At 46.5% G+C, this 16,663-nt stretch overlaps 1 protein-coding gene across 1 annotated transcript in view; it reads left to right on the forward strand.

The window, feature by feature from the left end:
- Nucleotides 1-16,663, forward strand: part of LOC311318944 (short transient receptor potential channel 4-like) — a gene marked incomplete at both ends in the record, with an annotated part of 48,953 nt that overhangs the window by 29,360 nt on the left and 2,930 nt on the right. The window contains 3 exons of the mRNA XM_084450379.1: nucleotides 760-801; nucleotides 3,428-3,517; nucleotides 5,868-6,321. Of these exons, the coding sequence (XP_084306505.1) occupies nucleotides 760-801; nucleotides 3,428-3,517; nucleotides 5,868-6,321 (586 nt within the window). The remainder of the gene's footprint in view (nucleotides 1-759; nucleotides 802-3,427; nucleotides 3,518-5,867; nucleotides 6,322-16,663) is intronic.

Here is a 16,663-nt window from a genome sequence, read left to right on the forward strand (position 1 = left end):
TTTCTCTGTGGCACTACCCCCCCCCCCTCTCCCTACGTCTATCACTCCCCCCTTCTCCCTCTCCCCCTCTCCATCCTTCTCTCTCTCTTTCTCTGTCTTTCTCCTCTCTCTCTCTCTCTTTCTCCCTTTCTCGGTCCCCCCCTCCCTCTTCATCCTTCTCCCTCTCCCCCTCTCCATCCTTCTCTCTCTCTTTGTCTTTCTCCTCTCTCTCTCTCTCTCTCTCTCTCTTTCTCCCTTTCTCGGTCCTCTCCTCTCCCCCCTCCCTTCCTCCCCCCCTCCCTCTCCATCCTCCCCCCTCTCTCCCCTCTCCCCGCCCCCCTCCCTCCCCCCCCCCTCCCTCTCCATCCTCCCCCCTCTCTCCCCTCTCCCCGCCCCCCCTCCCTTCCTCCCCCCCTCCCTCTCCATCCTTCCCCCTCTCTCCCCTCCCCCCCCTCCCTTCCTCCCCCCCTCCCTCTCCATTCTCCCCCCTCTCTCCCCTCCCCCTCCCTTCCTCCCCCCCTCCCTCTCCATTCTCCCCCCTCTCTCCCCTCCCCCTCCCTTCCTCCCCCCCTCCCTCTCCATCCTCCCCCCTCTCTCCCCTCTCCCCGCCCCCCCTCTCTTCCTCCCCCCCTCCCTCTCCATCCTTCCCCCTCTCCCCCCCCTCTCCCCGCCCCTCCCCCCCTCCCTCTCCATCCTCCCCCCTCTCTCCCCTCTCCCCGCCCCCCCTCCCTTCCTCCCCCCCTCCCTCTCCATCCTCCCCCCTCTCTCCCCTCCCTACAGTGGCGAGCAGCAGAGAACGTGAGGATCAATCACCAGTACCAGGTAATGAAGCGCCTGTGTGCTCCAGACAGACAGAGCCTCAAGTCTCCCTTTCATTACCTCAGCCCCGAGTGGCACGCCCCGGTGATGGAGCTCATTTTGCGAGCATATATCCCAAACTCCCGCTGTTAATGGAGGGGGTGGGGGGTGGAGGCTAGATGGGGAGGCGGGGGGCTTTTTTTGCCACTTGCTCTATCACTCTGAAGAGATCCCATTAGTTTTTTTTCTGTTTGAAATGCAGCTCCTTTTGATTGTACGAGCGGTTATTGCCGTTGGGAGCGTTTTCCTGCCTGCTGCGCTACCCCTTGAGAGGGGAAATGTGTTTGTCATCTGACATTGCTATGGTGCTCTGTTCGGGAGGGGCAAAGAAAAGCGGGTTTAATTTGCTAACCCTGAGATGAGGGGAACGGCTTTCCGTTCCAGAAAGACCGGCAACTCAAACCCGTTCCAGAAAGTGAACTCTGGGTCAGTTCCCATGGTAATTCGGTCTGTGAACCAGCCCGGCTCGCTGGGGGTCTGATTTAACAAACCCAGTAGGGATGTGCAACATGGCGGCTGGTACCGGAAAAAAACATGGGAAAGAAACCCAATATCTTCACAAATATTCATACAAAAATGCTTTGTTGGAATATTTTAGTTTAATGTAGATGCAAAGGAATATGCCATTGGATAGATATGCATTTCATAAATCACTTATCACAATGCCTAGGCTTACTGCATCTTGTTGTACTGTAACTGTATTTCCTTGACCCATTAAGCTACTTGTAGGCTATTGTGCAATGGCAATACATTTGATTTTAATCTAATCTTGTGTTGAGTTTGAAGCAGCTGTCGCACGTTTCCTTATTTACCAGATCAATGTTGATGCAAAATTATTTCACATAGTCTGACAGGACAGAATTTGGAGACCTCGATTAGATGTGCCATCATTAATCTTTATCTTTTAAGCTACCATCACACCCACCAGTCAAATTCCATCACCCCACTCAGTCAAATGGAGACAAATCATTCACATTACATTTGGTCTTTATTTCCTGCCAATAGCCTAATAGTATTTTAACATGCGTTTCTAATCTGCTGCCCCAAGTAAACTACCAGCACTCAGGGTTGATTGAGCTACTAAGGGTTGATTGAGCTACTCAGGGTTGATTGAGCTACTCAGGGTTGATTGAGCTACTCAGGGTTGATTGAGCTACTCAGGGTTGATTGAGATACTCAGGGTTGATTGAGCTACTCAGGGTTGATTGAACTACTCAGGGTTGATTGAGCTACTCAGGGTTGATTAAGATACTCAGGGTTGATTGAACTACTCAGGGTTGATTGAGCTACTCAGGGTTGATTGAGCTACTCAGGGTTGATTGAACTACTCAGGGTTGATTGAACTACTCAGGGTTGATTGAACTACTCAGGGTTGATTGAGCTACTCAGGGTTGATTGAACTACTCAGGGTTGATTGAGCTACTCAGGGTTGATTGAGCTACTCAGGGTTGATTGAACTACTCAGGGTTGATTGAGCTACTCAGGGTTGATTGAACTACTCAGGGTTGATTGAGCTACTCAGGGTTGATTGAGCTACTCAGGGTTGATTGAACTACTCAGGGTTGATTGGGCTACTCAGGGTTGATTGAGCTACTCAGGGTTGATTGAGCTACTCAGGGTTGATTGAGATACTCAGGGTTGATTGAGCTACTCAGGGTTGATTGAACTACTCAGGGTTGATTGAACTACTCAGGGTTGATTGAGCTACTCAGGGTTGATTGAGCTACTCAGGGTTGATTGAACTACTCAGGGTTGATTGAGATACTCAGGGTTGATTGAACTACTCAGGGTTGATTGAGCTACTCAGGGTTGATTGAGATACTCAGGGTTGATTGAGCTACTCAGGGTTGATTGAGCTACTCAGGGTTGATTGAACTACTCAGGGTTGATTGAGCTACTCAGGGTTGATTAAGATACTCAGGGTTGATTGAGCTACTCAGGGTTGATTGAGCTACTCAGGGTTGATTGAACTACTCAGGGTTGATTGAGCTACTCAGGGTTGATTGAGCTACTCAGGGTTGATTGAACTACTCAGGGTTGATTGAGCTACTCAGGGTTGATTGAACTACTCAGGGTTGATTGAGCTACTCAGGGTTGATTGAGCTACTCAGGGTTGATTGAACTACTCAGGGTTGATTGAGCTACTCAGGGTTGATTGAGCTACTCAGGGTTGATTGAGCTACTCAGGGTTGATTGAGATACTCAGGGTTGATTGAGCTACTCAGGGTTGATTGAACTACTCAGGGTTGATTGAACTACTCAGGGTTGATTGAGCTACTCAGGGTTGATTGAACTACTCAGGGTTGATTGAACTACTCAGGGTTGATTGAGCTACTCAGGGTTCATTGAACTACTCAGGGTTCATTGAGATACTCAGGGTTGATTGAGCTACTCAGGGTTGATTGAACTACTCAGGGTTGATTGCATTAACTCGGATCAGCTGGGATCCACTTTTCTGGAACCCAAAACTCAGGGTTTCCCATCTCAGGGTAATTCAACTAAACACAGACTCAGGTTTGTTAAACCTGCAGAAAGGCCTTTATGTTGTTGTTTTTGTTGTTGTTGTGGTTGTTGTTGTTTGTTTTTGCAGGAGGTGCTTAGGAACCTGGTGAAACGGTATGTAGCCGCCATGATCCGAGATGTGAAGACAGAGGAGGGTCTGACCGAGGAGAACTTTAAGGTGAGATAGAGTGTGTGAGGTTCTGTCTGGAGACTAGTCAGTAAAGTTCAGGTTCTGTCTGGAGTCTAGTCAGTAAAGTTCAGGTTCTGTCTGGAGTCTAGTCAGTAAAGTTCAGGTTCTGTCTGGAGACTAGTCAGTAAAGTTCAGGTTCTGTCTGGAGACTAGTCAGTAAAGTTCAGGTTCTGTCTGGAGACTAGTCAGTAAAGTTCAGGTTCTGTCTGGAGTCTAGTCAGTAAAGTTCAGGTTCTCTAGGAGACTAGTCAGCAGAGCTCAGGTTCTCTAGGAGACTAGTCAGTAGAGCTCAGGTTCTCTAGGAGACTAGTCGGTAAAGTTCAGGTTCTCTAGGAGACTAGTCAGTAAAGCTCAGGTTCTCTAGGAGACTAGTCAGTAAAGCTCAGGTTCTCTAGGAGACTAGTCAGTAGAGCTCAGGTTCTCTAGGAGACTATTCAGTAAAGCTCAGGTTCTCTAGGAGACTAGTCAGCAAAGCTCAGGTTCTCTAGGAGATTAGTCAGTAAAGTTCAGGTTCTCTAGGAGACTAGTCAGTAGAGCTCAGGTTCTCTAGGAGACTAGTCAGTAGAGCTCAGGTTCTCTAGGAGACTAGTCAGTAGAGCTCAGGTTATCTAGGAGACTAGTCAGTAGAGCTCAGGTTCTCTAGGAGACTAGTCAGTAAAGCTCAGGTTCTCTAGGAGACTAGTCAGTAGAGCTCAGGTTCTCTAGGAGACTAGTCAGTAGAGCTCAGGTTCTCTAGGAGACTAGTCAGTAGAGCTCAGGTTCTCTAGGAGACGAGTCAGTAGAGCTCAGGTTCTCTAGGAGACTAGTCAGTAGAGCTGAGGTTCTGTCTGGAGACAGTAGAGCTCAGGTTCTCTAGGAGACTAGTCAGTAAAGTTCAGGTTCTGTCTGGAGACTAGTCAGTAAAGTTCAGGTTCTGTCTGGAGTCTAGTCAGTAAAGTTCAGGTTCTCTAGGAGACTAGTCAGCAGAGCTCAGGTTCTCTAGGAGACTAGTCAGTAGAGCTCAGGTTCTCTAGGAGACTAGTCGGTAAAGTTCAGGTTCTCTAGGAGACTAGTCAGTAAAGCTCAGGTTCTCTAGGAGACTAGTCAGTAAAGCTCAGGTTCTCTAGGAGACTAGTCAGTAGAGCTCAGGTTCTCTAGGAGACTATTCAGTAAAGCTCAGGTTCTCTAGGAGACTAGTCAGCAAAGCTCAGGTTCTCTAGGAGATTAGTCAGTAAAGTTCAGGTTCTCTAGGAGACTAGTCAGTAGAGCTCAGGTTCTCTAGGAGACTAGTCAGTAGAGCTGAGGTTCTGTCTGGAGACAGTAGAGCTCAGGTTCTCTAGGAGACTAGTCAGTAGAGCTCAGGTTCTCTAGGAGACTAGTCAGTAAAGTTCAGGTTCTGTAGGAGACTAGTCAGTAGAGCTCAGGTTCTCTAGGAGACTAGTCAGTAAAGTTCAGGTTCTCTAGGAGACTAGTCAGTAGAGCTCAGGTTCTCTAGGAGACTAGTCAGTAAAGCTCAGGTTCTCTAGGAGACTAGTCAGTAAAGCTCAGGTTCTCTAAGAGACTAGTCAGTAGAGCTCAGGTTCTCTAGGAGACTAGTCAGTAAAGCTCAGGTTCTCTAGGAGACTAGTCAGTAGAGCTCAGGTTCTCTAGGAGACTAGTCAGGAAAAGCTCAGGTTCTCTAGGAGACTAGACAGTAGAGCTCAGGTTCTCTAGGAGACTAGTCAGTAGAGCTCAGGTTCTCTAGGAGACTAGTCAGTAAAGCTGAGGTTCTGTCTGGAGACAGTAGAGCTCAGGTTCTCTAGGAGACTAGTCAGTAGAGCTCAGGTTCTCTAGGAGACTAGTCAGTAGAGCTCAGGTTCTCTAGGAGACTAGTCAGTAGAGCTCAGGTTCTCTAGGAGACTAGTCAGTAGAGCTCAGGTTCTCTAGGAGTCTAGTCAGTAGAGCTCAGGTTCTCTAGGAGACTAGTCAGAAGTCAGTTTGCAGACTGTAGATAAACTAGCCAAGTTAACATAGCTGGCTAATGTTCTGCAGTTTTGCCAAAAAACATCCATTGTCATGATCAGAACAGCGTTCTACAGCCGGCACTCTAGCTCAACTGCAAAGAAAGCCCAGAGCTCATGACTCTATAGTTCTAAAAATACCTCGTCTCTATAGAACCCTAGAGCTCATAACCCATTGTAAAAAACAAGAAAACAGCACCAGTTCTAAAATACAGCTTGTTGTTGGACACACACCCTAAAGTTTAGGGTTCTGTCTGTAGACTACTGAGTAAAACTCAGACTTAGATCAAATTGTGTTTCTCTGGTTCTTTCTCTCCAGTGCTCCCATGACGATCTCTGCTCTCTCCCTGCTGCTGTAGGAGCTGAAGCAGGATATCTCCAGCTTCCGCTACGAGGTCATGGGCATGATGAAGGGCGGCAAGCAGTGCCTGCTGGCCGCCAAAGGGGGCGGGGCCACTGGCGTGGCGTCCAGCCTTGCCTACCCTGACCGCCCCCTCAAGGTCTCCCCGTCCATCTCCGGAGGTCAGGCCAAGAGCAAGCTCAACCTCTTCAGCGTCACGGCATCTATCCTCCAGCAGGGCGGCGGTGCCGCGGCGTCCCCCGAGGCCTTCAACGGCCTGGTGGCCGGCCTGGCGCCCTCGGCCCCGCCCTCCGTCGGGAGCTCCAGGGACAAGGCCGGCCAGAGGAAGGACTTCCCCAAGGAGATCGCCGGGTTCGGGCTGTTCCAGAGACGTCACCGGGGAGGGGGCGGAGCCGGAAACATCTACCCCGTAACGGAGGAGAAGGGGGAGTCGGGGGAGTCAGACGGGGAGTGTCAGGGCGAGGAGGGGGAGGCAGCGGGGAGGGGGGGAGGGGAGGAGGAGGAGGCGGAGGAACCACCCCGCCACGGAGGGAAGAAAGGGGGCGGCGACAGGCCGGAGGAGACCGACGTGGAGGAAAAAGAGCAGGAGGAGGCGGAAGACGAGGCGGAGGAGGAGGAGGAGAAGGAGCGCTTCCTGCAGCAGGAGTCGCTCGATGATGAGGTCACGACAGGGTACGCGTCAGGGGGAACGTAGAAACAGGGGGTTCTGGGAGCTGGACAGACAGAGGGACCGAGGGGGTGCTGGGAGCCGGACAGACGGAGGGACAGTCCGAGAGAGAGAGACGTCCTTTTACCGGAGGAACTCTGCTGCCTGCCAAGAGTCCACAGTATCCAGACCAAGGAGAGACTGTAGATATAGTCTGTCCAAACCTCTGTGTGAACCATCACCGTCTGTGACAGCACAGTATTTACGACATACGTCATGACGTACATTCAACATCATCTTTGGAGACTCAGGGAACTTTTTGACTTCAAATCACAAACCTGGTGTGTTTTTCAAAAATGGTATTAAATGGTAAATGAAACTCTACCAGGTGGGACTTTATGAAGATATCATATGTATTGATCAAATCCAGTCTCTGGTCTTATCTCGTCTGGTCAAGCCATCATATAGTAGGACTACTTTTGCGATGACGTCACCTATGAACTCCTGCCCTCTTCCCAAAAGTAGAAGATGTCTGCTAATCATCATTTATTTTACTCTGACAAGACATTATCAGTCTTCTTCTCTCCCCCTCTCCTTAAAACACTATCTCTCTCTCTCTCTCTCTCTCTCATGATCTCTCTCTCACACACACACAGAACACACACATGCACACACACGCATAAAGTGCAAATGCACGCTCATATTGTCTCCTCCCCCCTCCCTCTCTCTCTCATACACACACACACACAACATGCTTATGCATGAACAAATTGTCTCTCTTTCTCTCTCTCTCTCTCCCTCTCTCTCTCTCTCTCTTTTCCCCACTATGCTCATCATTAAAAGAGCAATACTGTATATCTATATTTGACCATCTGCCTTATTCTCTCTGTCTCAGCACTTTGAATTCAACTACAGCATGTCAGGTCAATGTAAACGTTGAGTCATGCAACCGATCTGTCCTTTTTCTTTGTTCCCTATGCAAACGTGCACATGTCCTGACTATAGTACATATAGTTATCATATAGATACAGTTATGCCAGTATTACCAATAGGCTGCTTGTGAATTCATATATGCTCGGATACACTGCTGAGTAGTAATGAGTGTATTCCTATGGGGAGATACAGGATGTTTGTATACACAAAATCAGCTATCTATGTATACACAAAATCAGCTATCTATGTATACACAAAATCAGCTATCAGTATCATCGCTGTCGGGTGAAAACCACATCTCCATAGTGGCAAGTTTTCAGAATGTTGAAAAGAACATTCCAGTTTCTATGTTTTTGAACATAAAATCGCATTCTCTATGAGCTGTTTATAATACATTTACAGTAATTGGTCCCAGAGCTGGGAGGCATTCAAGGTTCTAAAGGGTAGTCCCAGCTTTTAATTGATTAAACAAAAAAACTATAAAAAAAATCACCAACATGGAGCTACAGTTAATGTTTTTCACCCAATAGTGACAGTATGATATTACTCATGTTTATGGTTTGTGGCATCAAAGAAGGTTCAGTTGAATTAGAAACAATTCTGCAGTAGATGTGACTCTAGAAATACTATTAGTTTTATGAGCCATTGTTATACAGTAATATATGAATAAACGATCCTCTTTGAACTATTCTGTTATTCTAGGGAAACACGTACACATGCATGCAAACACTCACACTCACACACACACACACACACACACACAAATACACACTAAGTGTTACCATGACAGCCCAATAGTCTATTTTGAGACTGGTGGTGATCTTAATTTCCTTATTAACTCATTCCTGAGCAGGTCTTCCTGTGTCTGGTAACAACATGCTAAATGGTAAAGGGGTAAATTGGTAAATGGACTGCACTTATATAAAGGTAGCACTTGTATCACTTATATACAGGTAGCACTTGTATCACTTATATACAGGTAGCACTTGTATCACTTATATACAGGTAGCACTTGTATCACTTATATACAGGTAGCACTTGTATCACTTATATACAGGTAGCACTTGTATCACTTATATACAGGTAGCACTTGTATCACTTATATACAGGTAGCACTTGTATCACTTATATACAGGTAGCACTTGTATCCAAAGCACTTTACAGTGGCCTCTCATTCACCCATTCACACACACATTCATACATCAATGGTGGCAGCTGCCATGCAAGGTGCTAGCCTGCTCATTGGGAGCAATGTGGTGTGCAGTGCCTCTTCAGACATGTGGACAGGAGGAGCCGGGATTCAAACTGCCGACCCTGCGTCATTGGACAAACCGCTCTGTCCTGAACCACAGCTGCTCCACTTCACCATCAATACTCTAGTAATACTGTTACATACTATACCAACAAGACTCTAGTAATACTGTAACATACTATACCAACAAGACTCTAGTAATACTGTAACATACTATACCAACAAGACTCTAGTAATACTGTAACATACTATACCAACAAGACTCTAGTAATACTGCAACATACTATACCAACAAGACTCTAGTAATACTGTAACATACTATACCAACAAGACTCTAGTAATACTGTAACATACTATACCAACAACACTCTAGTAATACTGCAACATACTATACCAACAAGACTCTAGTAATACTGTAACATACTATACCAACAAGACTCTAGTAATAACATACTATACCAACAAGACTCTAGTAATACTGTAACATACTATACCAACAAGACTCTAGTACTAACATACTATACCAACAAGACTCTAGTAATACTGTAACATACTATACCAACAAGACTCTAGTAATACTGCAACATACTATACCAACAAGACTCTAGTAATACTGTAACATACTATACCAACAAGACTCTAGTAATACTGTAACATACTATACCAACAAGACTCTAGTAATACTGCAACATACTATACCAACAAGACTCTAGTAATACTGTAACATACTATACCAACAAGACTCTAGTAATACTGCAACATACTATACCAACAAGACTCTAGTAATACTGTAACATACTATACCAACAAGACTCTAGTAATAACAAACTATACCAACAAGACTCTAGTAATACTGTAACATACTATACCAACAAGACTCTAGTAATAGCATACTATACCAACAATACTCTAGGAATAACATACAACAGTACACTAACAATACTCTAGTTAGAACATACTATACCAACAATACTCTAGTAATAACATACAATACTAACAATACTCTAGTATTGACTCTGTATCCTATGACATTTTATCCATTGTTAATGACTCACTATCTACAGGTGTCTTCCCACCAATACTTAAAACTGCTCTGGTGAGACCCGTACTGAAGAAAAACAACTTAGACACTTCAGTTTTAAGCAATTTTAGACCAATCTCCAACCTTCCCTTTTTGAGTAAAATTCTGGAAAAAATTAATGATTAATGATTTCCTAGCTACAAGTTCTACCCTTGACCTTTTCCAGTCCGGCTTCCGCGCCCACCATAGCACAGAGACGGCATTAGTCAAAGTTGTAAATGGCCTCAGAATTAATGCTGACTCCAAAGAGCTTTCTGTGCTCGTCCTCCTGGACCTGAGTGCAGCCTTTGATACTATAGATTATGCAATCCTCATCGAAAGACTGGAAAAGTGGGTTGGCCTCTCTGGTCCAGTCCTAAATTGGCTTAAGACCTATCTAATCGGTCGTGATTTATTCATTGCCCTCGGTGAATATAGCTCAGGAAAGATCCCTATGACCTGTGGGGTGCCCCAAGGATCGATCCTAGGACCTCTACTCTTCAGCCTGTACATGCTGCCCCTTGGCAGTGTCATCTGGAGGCACAACATTAGCTACCATAGCTATGCAGATGATACCCAACTCTATATTTCTGTAACACCCAGTAACTACAGCTTGGTTGACTGCCTTGTCAAGTTTATTACAGATATAAATGTATGGATGTCACATAATTTCCTCCAACTAAACCAGGACAAAACAGAAGTACTGATCATTGGAGAAAAAGCTGAAAGAGAGAAACTAGCTGCACACTTAAAAACTCTGGAAATTGACACCAATTGCCAGGCTAAAAACCTAGGTGTCATACTTGACTCAGATCTTAATTTCGAAAACCACATCAAGAATATTACAAAGACATCCTTTTACCACCTAAGGAACATTGCCAAGGTGCAACCCTTTCTCTCTCAGGCTGAAACCGAAAGATTAATGCATGCTTTCATCACAAGCAGGCTGGACTACTGCAATGCTCTACTATCAGGCCTACCAAAGAAAGCAATCTTTAAGCTACAAATGATACAGAATGCTGCAGCACGAGTCCTCACTTAGACTAGACAAAGGGCACACATCACACCAGCGTTAAAATCACTACACTGGTTACCAGTCAATTCTAGAATAGACTTTAAAATACTATTACTAGTCTATAAATCTCTCCACAGTCACTCACCAGAATATATTTCAGACATGCTTGTTAAGTACATGCCCAACAGACCACTTAGATCCTCAGGCACTGAACTTTTAACAGTTCCAAAAGCCAGGACCAAGAAACACGGAGAGGCAGCTTTTAGTTTCTATGCCCCCAACCTCTGGAACACCCTAGTAGTATTTAGTACACACACACACACGTACACACAGACACACATCAGTCCACATCCGGCTTAGGCCTGGACCTGATGCTCTTAGCCTTTCTTACTCCGAAAATTAAATTTAATGTTATTTATTGTTCTTTAAATGTTCTTAGCCATAAGACAAATATATTCCAGGAGCTTGCCCCAGGTTGCCTGTTTCAATATCTGTGTGGTCTGTATGGCTCTATGTGCTACTAACCCTGCTCTGCCTTCCCTCTGCCTTCCCTCTCTCTAGTGCCTCTCTCTCTCCCTCCTATCTTCTAACCAGGTCCAGTGGATGCCCCACTGTCACCAGAAGACCTCCCGAAGTCCGATAGATACCCCCGTGTCTGCTGTGGTTGATGTAGCATGTCCGTAGAATATTCTCTCTCCTATGATGCTTTTAGCCTCTCTCACTCTGAAATGTAATTTAATGCAATGTATTGCTTTATAAATGTTCTTAGCCGGTAGACAAACATACTCCTGGAGCTTGCTCGATCGCCTTGTTGAGAGGGGTCAGGGAAGAATTTTTACAGCTCACTTATCTGGCCCCCGGGTGATTACTGTTTTTTTGCTTCCCTCTGGAATATGTAGAGAGCGGGTCGTATGCCCACCTCCCTTGTTCTCTGTAAAGCGCATTGTGTTGCCTCTGGGTATGAAATGCGCTATACAAATAAAGCTTTGATTGATTGATTGATTGATTGATAGTAAGAACATATTATACCAGCAATTCTATGCCCCTAACCTCTGGAACACCTTGCCAGGGTACTTAAGAAGGGCTGAAACAATTGCATTTTTAAGGGAGATCTTAAGACTTACCTTTTCAGTCTAGCCTACAATTACTTGCCAGGACCTAGAGACGCATAAAGGCAGCCTCCAGCCTGCTTGTGAATCCTTCATATACATTGGTGTATATCCTGTTATGCACTGTGTGTATATTTAGATGTGTACAGATGCTGGTTGCCCTGCGACTGGTACATTCTGTTTAATATCTGGGTTGCTTTTATGGCTCTGCGTGCTACTAACAATTTTCCGCCTCCCCTCTCTCTAGTGCCTCTCTCTCTCCCTCCTATCTTCTAGCCAGGTCCAGTGGATACCCCACTGTCACCCGCAGACCACCCTGAGTCTGATAGAAACCCCCATATCTGCTGTCAATGTCCAGTACAGCCACTAACCCTGTCTCCCTCCTCCCTAGTGTCTCTCCCTCTTATATTCTAAACAGGTCCTGTGGGCGCCCCCCTGTCTCCTGCAGGCCACCCTGTATCAGGTCCCGGAGAACCCCCTCCCCTCTCCCTATCCTGTCCTCGGCCAAGGTCCTCCAAATGGGTCCCCATGGCTCCTGGAAAGGTCCCCTGTCTTCCTCATGTCCAGCTCCTTCCCACTCTGTGTCGCCAGCTGTCCCAATCCAGCCAACCCTACCCCTTTTTGACTCTTGGCTCTTTGCTTTCTGTCTCCCCACCTCTGCTTTGCGGCATTCTCTATTAGCCTAAGAGCTTACTATGTTTTGATATATGATTCACTTAAATATCATTTCAGATACTACAGTGATAGCTAACACATAATGGCCTACGATGTAGGTAACATATCTGTAACTATTTGTATACTGTACTGATAGTTGTGTCTCTCCTATGAAGTATTTAGCCCATGTTTATTGCTCTGTAAATGTTCCTATCCAATAGATAAACATTTTCCAGGAGCTTGCTTGATCGTCTCGTTGAGAGAGGTCAGGGAAGAATTTTTACAGCTCACTTTTCTGACCCCCGGGAGAAACTGTTTAGTTTTTTTTTCTTCCCTCTGGAATATGTAGAGGTGGGTCGTATGCCCACCCCCCATTGCTCTCTGTAAAACGCATTGTGTTGCCTCTGTGTATGAAATGCACTATACAAATAAAGAACAATACTCTAGTAATAACACACTATTCTAACAATACTCTTGTAATAACATACTATACCAACAATACTCTAGTAATAACATACAGTATTGACATGTTATGCAGTAACTTATTCATTACATGGTCATTTTTGTTTTGAGAGCTTGACTGCCATGTGGATTATTGAGCAAGACACTGAACCCTGAAATCGTTCTCTTGCGACACGGTGGCGGAGTACTGTTGCCTCACAGCGTGAAGATATCCAGGCCTTTCTGTGTGGACTTTGCATGTTCTCCCCATGGACTTTGCATGTTCTCCCCATGGACTTTGCATGTTCTCCCCATGGACTTTGCATGTTCTCCCCATGGACTTTGCATGTTTTCCCCATGGACTTTGCATGTTCTCCCCATGGACTTTGCATGTTCTCCCCATGGACTTTGCATGTTCTCCCATGGACTTTGCATGTTTTCCCCATGGACTTTGCATGTTCTCCCCATGGACTTTGCATGTTCTCCCCATGGACTTTGCATGTTCTCCCCATGGACTTTGCATGTTCTCCCCATGGACTTTGCATGTTCTCCCCATGGACTTTGCATGTTCTCCCCATGGACTTTGCATGTTCTCCCCATGTCCGCAAGGGTTTCCTCCAAAAAGAACCCAATACGAAAAACATGCAGAAGAACAGATGCTCTACAGTCCGATCCGGACCTGGACTGAGCACTTGGACTTGGTGCCCGGGCGCCGATGGCTGCCCACTGCTCTTGGCTGCCCCTGGAGGAGGACAGGATGGCACCTCTCACTTGTGTATAATGTGTCACTGTGTGGCAAAATACCCCCCCCCCCCACACACACACACACAAATTATTAATGGCCATGAATGGTGAAGAGAACAACATGTCCGCCTTCGAGATCACTCAGGAACCTCTTTATTAGAACCCACAACATCACCCTTTAAAAAAAAGCGTCACCGTCCATTAACCACCACTCTATGGCAATTACAACTCCACTATTCTAACATCTGGCCATTATAAAACTCCACCATTCGAACAATGGTCCATTAACACGCCAGTATTCTATCATTCGTCCATTAGCGGTCCCAGTGAGTCAGACGGGCGCGATGGAGGTTGGGGAGTGGCGGCCTCAGTGATGTCATCCACCCCCTACCCCTCCTGACCAAGCCGGGCACCTCCTGTCCTTCCCCAGCAGCTGGCCTGTGACGTCTGCTGCGGAAGGGTCCTCCACTGTGTGAACAGCGCCCCCTAATGGACTCAGTCTGAGAACAACACACACAGTACAGGACAGGGGATGGCGTCGTTCTGTATAGATGTATCATCAATAGAGGTTATGTCATTTTATACTGCATGTCACCAACTGTCAGAGCCTGCTACTCTTTTCTTGTTTCCAACCAGTGCATCAATTCAGAATCTAGTGACCTGTCCATTCAGAGCCTACACTGCTACTGTGGGTCTCTGATTATCTGAGTGACAGAAATGTAATTCAATCCCTGTAAAAGTACTTGTAACAAGACAAGTCTGAATGTTTTGTCCCAGTTGATTCCAACTTTCTCTCTCTCTCTCTCTCTCTCTCTCTCTCTCTCTCTCTCTCTCTCCCTCGCATGCGCGCTCTCTCTCCCCCTTACATAATGTTATATGGAAAGCATTAGCATCAAAACTTCCGATGAAGTCACACTGCTTGAAACCATCTCTCAGTTGACCTCTCAGAAAGAGAACCCGTACTGTACTGACACTCCATTAACCGGTTCTCCAAAAGAACCCTGCATGTACGCAGAAGATCTTGAACCACTTGGATACCCCCACCCCCCCACCCGCCCGCTCTCTCTCTCTCTCTCTCTCTCTGCCAAGTTGTATGGAAAGCGTGAGCCCTCAAACATCTAGTGAAGGTACGGTGAAATCCTCTCTCCGTTGGCCAAAGAAACAATAACACCGTTCTTGTTTCTTTTCCTCTCTACCGCCAGGGAAGCCTCAACACTAAGGGGCCACTCGTCTGTAATTATGGAGTCATTTTGAAACACACACTCCCATGCATTTGTTAAGGCACCAGCTTTTCTTCAGGGTAACTATGTGAGGGCTCCACATCTGGGAATGGTAACTCTCGCCTCCCAGGGACCCACTGTCAGATGGTTTCTGTTGCCTCGTCTTCTGTACTAATCAGGCCGATTAGGATGAGAGAGAGAGAGAGGGGGAGAGAGAGAGGGAGAGAGAGGGGGAGAGAGAGAGGGGGAGAGAGAGGGGGAGAGAGGGAGGGAGAGAGAGAGGGAGGGAGAGAGGGAGGGAGATAGAGAGACAGATTTGTAATGTCGGTTATTGTTTGTGACTAAATTACTATGCTGTTGTTATATTTATGCTTTGGCAATGTAAGATGACATCTAACCATGTCAATAAAACACTTTGAATTGAATTGAGAGAGAGAGAGAGAGAGAAAGATTTGTCATTTTGGTGATTGTGACTAAATTACTATGCTTTTGTTATATGCAGGATCAACTGATCTGGTGTTGGTTTTGGACCAGTAGTTATGGCCACTCGGGAAACTGGGCTTCTGGAGATGACACCTGTCCTCACATCACAGCCCAGCGTGACAGAGTTGAGTTCATCAGCACTGTAGCCAGAGTCCTCCTTCAACACGTCCACCTAGTGTAGAGGTCAACATTGTTCATGTGTTCACCAGTGGTAGACCAGAGTAGAGGTCAACATTGTTCATGTGTTCACCAGTGGTAGACCAGAGTAGAGGTCAACATTGTTCATGTGTTCACCAGTGGTAGACCAGCATAGAGGTCAACAATCTTCATGTATTCACCAGCGATAGACAAGTAGAGGTCAACATTGTTCATGTGTTCACCAGCGGTAGACCAGAGTAGAGGTCAACAATCTTCATGTGTTCACCAGCGATAGACAAGTAGAGGTCAACATTGTTCATGTGTTCACCAGCGGTAGACCAGAGTAGAGGTCAACATTGTTCATGTGTTCACCAGTGATAGACAAGTAGAGGTCAACATTGTTCATGTGTTCACCAGCGGTAGACCAGAGTAGAGGTCAACATTGTTCATGTGTTCACCAGCGATAGACAAGTAGAGGTCAACATTGTTCATGTGTTCACCAGCGATAGACAAGTAGAGGTCAACATTGTTCATGTGTTCACCAGTGGTAGACCAGAGAAGAGGTCAACATTGATGTCCTGGGCCATACGTAGCATCCTGGTATATCCCCCGTCCAGCGATTTCTCCTGTTCAGCAGGGGCGGACTGGCCATCGGGAATACTGGGAATTTTCCCGGTGGCCTGGCGCGCCAACTGGCCTGGCCCGCGGTGAATGGCCTGCCCCCCGTCAACAAATCGCGCAGCACCCCCGCCCCCAGCCCGTCAACAAGTCACGCAGCACCCCCCTCCCGTCAATCGTCAATGCCCCCCCCCCCGTCAACAAAACGAAACTTAAGGTGTTCCATCTCACCGCGTCGGCTCGGCTCGTGGCCTGACTGGGGCTACATTTAATATTATATACATTTAACTACAAATATTCACCCAGTCCGGCCCTGCTGGTCAGTGGTAGGTGTCCATGTTTCTGCCTCACACAGCAGGGCGGATTCATCAGTGGAGATGAAGAGGCTGAATTCGATGTTCGGTTGCCCGTCTGGTCTTGAAGTCCTTTAGGGAGGATGAGATCCAGGTGAGTATCTCACCCCTTCTGGTGCTCATCACTG

The sequence above is a fragment of the Borostomias antarcticus genome (genome assembly GCF_949987555.1).
Source record: "Borostomias antarcticus genome assembly, chromosome: 15".
NCBI lineage: Eukaryota > Metazoa > Chordata > Actinopteri > Stomiiformes > Stomiidae > Borostomias > Borostomias antarcticus.